Source organism: Microcebus murinus, chromosome 11 (genome assembly GCF_040939455.1).
Source record: "Microcebus murinus isolate Inina chromosome 11, M.murinus_Inina_mat1.0, whole genome shotgun sequence".
Taxonomy (NCBI): Eukaryota; Metazoa; Chordata; class Mammalia; order Primates; family Cheirogaleidae; genus Microcebus; species Microcebus murinus.
The window spans coordinates 46,297,839-46,303,838 of NC_134114.1; the positions used below are offsets into that span (position 1 = coordinate 46,297,839).

The 6,000-nt window shown below is 33.5% G+C and overlaps 1 protein-coding gene across 1 annotated transcript in view; it reads left to right on the forward strand.

Moving 5' to 3' along the window:
- Positions 1 to 5,794, forward strand: part of RNF180 (ring finger protein 180) — a 126,685-nt gene extending 120,891 nt beyond the window's left edge. The window contains exon 7 of the mRNA XM_012784053.3: positions 4,772 to 5,794. Coding sequence (XP_012639507.2) covers positions 4,772 to 4,971 — 200 coding nt within the window. The 3' untranslated portion in view covers positions 4,972 to 5,794. The remainder of the gene's footprint in view (positions 1 to 4,771) is intronic.
- Positions 5,795 to 6,000: the final 206 nt, after the last annotated feature.

A 6,000-nucleotide genomic window follows, 5' to 3' on the forward strand; every position in this document is an offset into this window, starting at 1 on the left:
AAGTTTCAGAATATGAAATCAACATACAAAAATCAGTAGCATCTCTACACACCAGTAGTCAACTAACTGAGAAAGAAATCAAGATGGCAATCCCATCTACAATAGCTATAAAAAAAGATACCTAGAAATAAATTTAAAGAAGTGAAAGACCTCTACAAGGAAAACTACAAATCACTGATGAAAAGAAATTAGAGGACATAAATGACATTCCATGCTCATGGATTGGAGAGATTAAGATCATTAAAATGACCATACTATCCAAAGCAATCTACAGATTCAGTGCAATTCCTATCAAAATACCAATGTCATTTTTCAAAGAGAAAAAAGCAATGCTAAAATTTATATGGAACCAAAAAAGAGCCTGAATAGCCAAAGCAATCCTGAGCAAAAGACCAAAGCTGGAGGCATCATACCACCTGACTTCAGAATATAGTACAAAGCTATAGTAATCAAAACAGGATGGGAGTAGAATAAAAACAGACCCATAGAACAATGGGACAGAATAGAGAACCCAGAAATAAATCCATGTATTACAGTCAACTAATTTTCAAACAAACATGCCAAGAATGTTCATTGACACCTTCTTCAGTAAATGTTGCTGGGGAAATTGGATACCCATATGATACGCAGAAGAATGAAACCAGACCCCTATCTCTCGCCACATTCAAAAATAAGCTCAAAATTGATTTAAAAAATTAAACACAAAACTTGAAACTCTAAAACTACTAGAAGAAATCATAGGGGGAACATTCCAGAATGTTGGTCTAGGCAAAGATTTTATGGCTAATACCTCAAAAGCAGAAGCAACAAAAACAAAGACAAGTGGGATTATATTAAACTAAAAAGCCTCTGCACATCAAAGGAAACAGTCAACAGGGTAAAGAGACAACCTGTTGAATGGGAGAAGTTGTTTGCAAACTATCCAACAAGGAACTAATATCCAGAATATAAAAGGAACACAAACAATTCAACAGTAAAAAACATAACCCTATTAAAAGTGGGCAGAGGACATGAATAGACATTTCTCAAAAGAAGACTTAATAAGTGCTCAACAAGTATATTAAAAAATTCTCAGCATCACTAACCATTAGGGAAATGCAAATCAACACCACAATGAGATATAATCTTACTCCCGTTAGAATGGCTATGAGTAAAGATAAAAGATAACAGATGCTGGTGAGGATACAGAGAAAAGGGAACTTTTATGCATTATTGGTGGAAATTTAAATTAGTATAGCCACTATGGAATACAGCATGAAGATGTCTCAAAAAACTAAAAACTACTATATGATTCAGCAATCCTACTACTGGGTTTCTACCCAAAGTAAAGAAATCCATATGTCAAAGCTGCCTGTTTATTACAGCACTATTCACAATAGCAAAGATATGGAATCAATATAAGTTACCATGAATAAACAAAGGGGTAAAGAAAATGTGGTATATATGCACAGTGGAATACCAGTCAGCCTTTAAAAAAGGATGAAATGTCATTTGCAACTACATGGATGGACCTGGAGATCATTATGCTAAGTGAAATAAGCCAGACACAGAAAAGCAAATATCACATGTCCTTACTTATATATGAGAGCTAAAAAAAATTGATCTCATGGGGGTAGAGAGTAGAATAATAGATACCAGATGCTGGGAAGGATGTTTGGGTGAGGGAAGATAAAAAGGGATTGGTTAATGGGCAAAAACATACAGTTAGATGGAATAAGTTCTAATCTTCAAATGCCCAGTAGAGTTGTTATAGTTAACAATATTTCAAATATTTGAAAATGGCTAGAAGAGAGGACTTGAAATGTTCCTAACACATAAAAATGATAAATATTCGAGGTAATGGACACCCAAAATACCGAGTTGGTCATTACAGCCTATATACGTAACAAAATAGCATATGTACTCCATAAATATGTACAAATATTATGTATCATTTTTTAAAAATCAAATCAAATATAGAAAGTCAGCCATAAACAATTAGAGATTATCAAAACTATTTGAAATATGACTACAATTTATTGCAAAACATCACTTATTTCATTATCTCATCCCTTTTAATTTCATGTTTTACATCTATATAAGTAAACATAATTTATAAATAAGCATACATAAGCTTAAAATAGGATTGTTCTTGACTAAGGAGATTTGAGTCTTTTTAATTTCAAAGTATTGTGGAAGTACAAATGTTTTTGGTTACATGGATCACTTTTGTAATGCTTGAGTCAGGGTTATTTATAAGTGTCCTTGTCAACCCAGATAGCATTCATTGTACACATTAGGTAGGTTTTGCTCAGTCCCTCCCCTTGATTGATTTCCATTGAGTTATACTTCCCTCTATGCACATGTGTGCTCATAAATTAGTTCCAATTTAATAGTAAGTATATGCGGTGTTTGTTTTTCCATTCTTTAGATACGTCACTTAGGATGATGATCTCCAATTCAATGCAGATTGTTGCAAAAGGCATTATTAATTCATCCTTCTTCGTGATTGAATAGTATTCCATGGTTTACATACACGTTTTATTAATCCACTCATAAATTGATGGGCACTTGGGTTGATTCCACATCTTTGCAATTGTGAATCGTGGTGCAATACACATTCAAGTATATATCTCTTTTTGATAAAATGATTTCTTTTCCTTTGGGTAAATACCCAGTAGTTGGATTGCTAGATCAAATGGTAGGTCTACTTTTAGTTCTTTGAGGAATCTCCATACTATTTTCCATAGGGACTATACTAATTTGCAGTCCCACGAAAGGTGTATAACTGTTCCTTTCTCTCTGCATCCACACCAGCATCTACTGTTTTTGGACTTTTTAATAAAAGCCATTCTAACTGGGGTAAAATAATCTCTCATTGTGGTTATAATTTGCATTTCCCTGATGATTAGTGATGTTGAGCATTTTTCATATGTTTATTATCCATCTGCCTGTCTTCTTTTGAGAAGCTTCTGTTCATGTCTTTTGCCCATTTTTTAATGAGGTTGAGTTTTTTTCTTGCTTATTTGCTTGAATTCTTTGTAGATTCTGGTTATTAGTCCCTTATTCAATGTATACCTTGTGAATATTTTCTCCTGTTCTGTAGGTGGTCTATTTGCCAGAAGCTTTTTAATGCCATACTGTTTTAGTTACCATAGCCTTGTAATATGGTTTGAAGTCTGGTAATGTGATGCCTCCAGATTTGTTCCTTTTGCTCAAGATTGCTTTGGCTATTCAGGCTCTTTTCTGGTTACAAATGAAGCATAGAATTTTTTCTATATGTGTGAAATATGACTTTTGTATCTTGATGGAGATTGTAATGGATCTATAAATTACTTTGGGAAGTATGGACATTTTAACAATGTTGATTTTCCTAATCCATAAGCATGATATATTTCCCCATTTGTTTACATCATCAGCAATTTCATCAGTGTTAGTAGTTCTCTTAGTAGAGATCATTTACCTCCTTAGTTAAGTATATTCCTAGATATTTTATTTTCTTTGTAGCTCTTGTGAATGGTATTGAGTCTTTTATTTGACTTTCAACTTGACTGTTATTGGTATAAAGGAATATTACTGATTTGTGTATGCTAGAGAAAGAAATTATGGATATCGAAATTGGGAAAGAGGAAGTCAAACTATCACTTTTTGCTGACAATATGATCTTATATCTAGAAAACCCCAAAAATTCCACCAAGAGACTCCTGGAATTGATAGATAAATTAAGCAAAGTCTCAGGTTACAGAAACAGCGAAGTTTGACTTTAAATAACTATACTAATACCCAAATGAATGCAACCTTACAGTCAGAATAAGCAGCCTGATCTACAACATAATATTTAAGATTACTCAATTGTTAAAATGGATGAACCGGCCGGGCGCTGTGGCTCACGCCTGTAATCCTAGCTCTTGGGAGGCCGAGGCGGGCGGATTGCTCAAGGTCAGGAGTTCAAAACCAGCCTGAGCAAGAGCGAGACCCTGTCTCTACTATAAATAGAAAGAAATTAATTGGCCAACTGATATATATATAAAAAATTAGCCGGGCATGGTGGCGCATGCCTGTAGTCCCAGCTACTCGGGAGGCTGAGGCAGAAGGATCACTCAAGCCCAGGAGTTTGAGGTTGCTGTGAGCTAGGCTGACGCCACGGCACTCACTCTAGCCTGGACAACAAAGTGAGACTCTGTCTCAAAAAAAAAAAAAAAAAAAATGGATGAACCAGAATTTGTTTCAATTTAGAGCTTCACAGAATCATGTCTCTCCAGTTTATTCACTGCTAAAACAAGATATAAGAGACATTCTTCTCAAAACTTTGATGCAATAACTGGACTGAATGAAATTCAAGGTATAGATTTAAGGTTAAGTTAGTGATAAGAAGTTATAAACAGTAACAGCAGTTGTGAAATGAAACATGAATAAAGTTTACATTTAGAAAATGTTCTCATGTGAAAATAATTACATTTGATCCTCACAAATATTTGAACTGATTAGATGTTATGAGAAATCTGAGACTCAGAGCTAAATAACTTGCCCCAGTAAAGTGACAGAACTAGGCGAGTATCTTGACTCTATATCCTGTGCTCTTTGCTAACTTTACTGTCCCTGCCCTTAACACTCAATGTTAGAAGCAGCTTCTGGTAGTTGCTCATCATTGAAAAAAACTCTCAGGAATACAACATACCACTCAGTGAAATCAAGACATGCTTCATTCATGGTACTTGTATTCATAATTCAGCTTTCTTTCTGAGCACTTATCTGAATTTAATGAGCTTTAACATGTTCATACATATTCTAGGTTTCCATAGACGTGCAGCTCCAGTTACAAGAAGGCAGTTCCCACATGGTGCACACAGGATGGACTACCTGCACTTTGAGGATGATAGCCGTGGATGGTGGTTTGACATGGATATGGTGATCATATATATTTATTCAGTGAACTGGGTCATTGGATTCATTGTTTTCTGCTTTCTTTGCTATTTTTTCTTTCCGTTTTAGGAATTTTCATACCTACTACAGTTGAACAATCATAAAAGATGTAAATAACAATTGCTTAAACATTTTTTAAATGTGCTTTGAAGTTTTTATAATGTTGCATTATATAAATTGTTGGTGTTTATAGAAAGCCTGACAATAATGGACTTATTAATGTTTTTCATGTAACAAACCAACTTTATTTAAAAGCTAATCTATCCAGCGCTTAGCAACAATGCACTATTAATTTCATAGTTGTTCTTGGTTTAGGATTTGGGGTTCTAATTTTACTGTGTCACTTTTATACTTACTTTGATTATAAAGACTGGTTTTCCCTCTTAAAATAGTTAAAATACAAAATGAAATGATAATCTGAACAGACAGTATTTTAACTGATGAAATATTTAGTCAATCATTACTTATTCTCAAGCAAATTATATTCATTAAAGATAAACAACATTTTCTGGGAACTAATCTAGCAAGGTATATTCAATATTGGTATCCAAATGCCTTTACTTATGTCCCCTTCTATTACCAAGAAAACTGACTATCCTTTTTGTACAGATCTAATTAGTACAGTAATTTTAATTGTTATAAGCAACAGAAGAGTAAAACTATGTAATACTACAAACTTTGGGACTAACCCCCTCCAGTAGACACTTTAGAGACCTATATTAACACTTTCCAAATTACAGGATAAATAACCTGAAGAAATAAACAATTCAACAACTTTCAGTAGTCTAAAAGAACAATGCATGTCCAAACTGTAATTAATTTAGCATTTATTTAAGTAGAAGATTGTCAAATATATTGTAAATGTGCAATAAAGAATGGCTTTTTAATTTTTTATTGTTATGAAGTGATTTAATGTCTGGAATAAAGAATTGTTGGAAATAGGCTAATAGGCTTATGGATTTTTAGAAAGAAAACCTGACATATTTTTATTTGTAATTATAATAATCCTTTAATATTTTTCTTATCAAAAGGAAAAAAGAGATCTGAATCATTACAATCTGGGAAGGAATTGGGGCATGTATTCCCATTCTGAAAGTG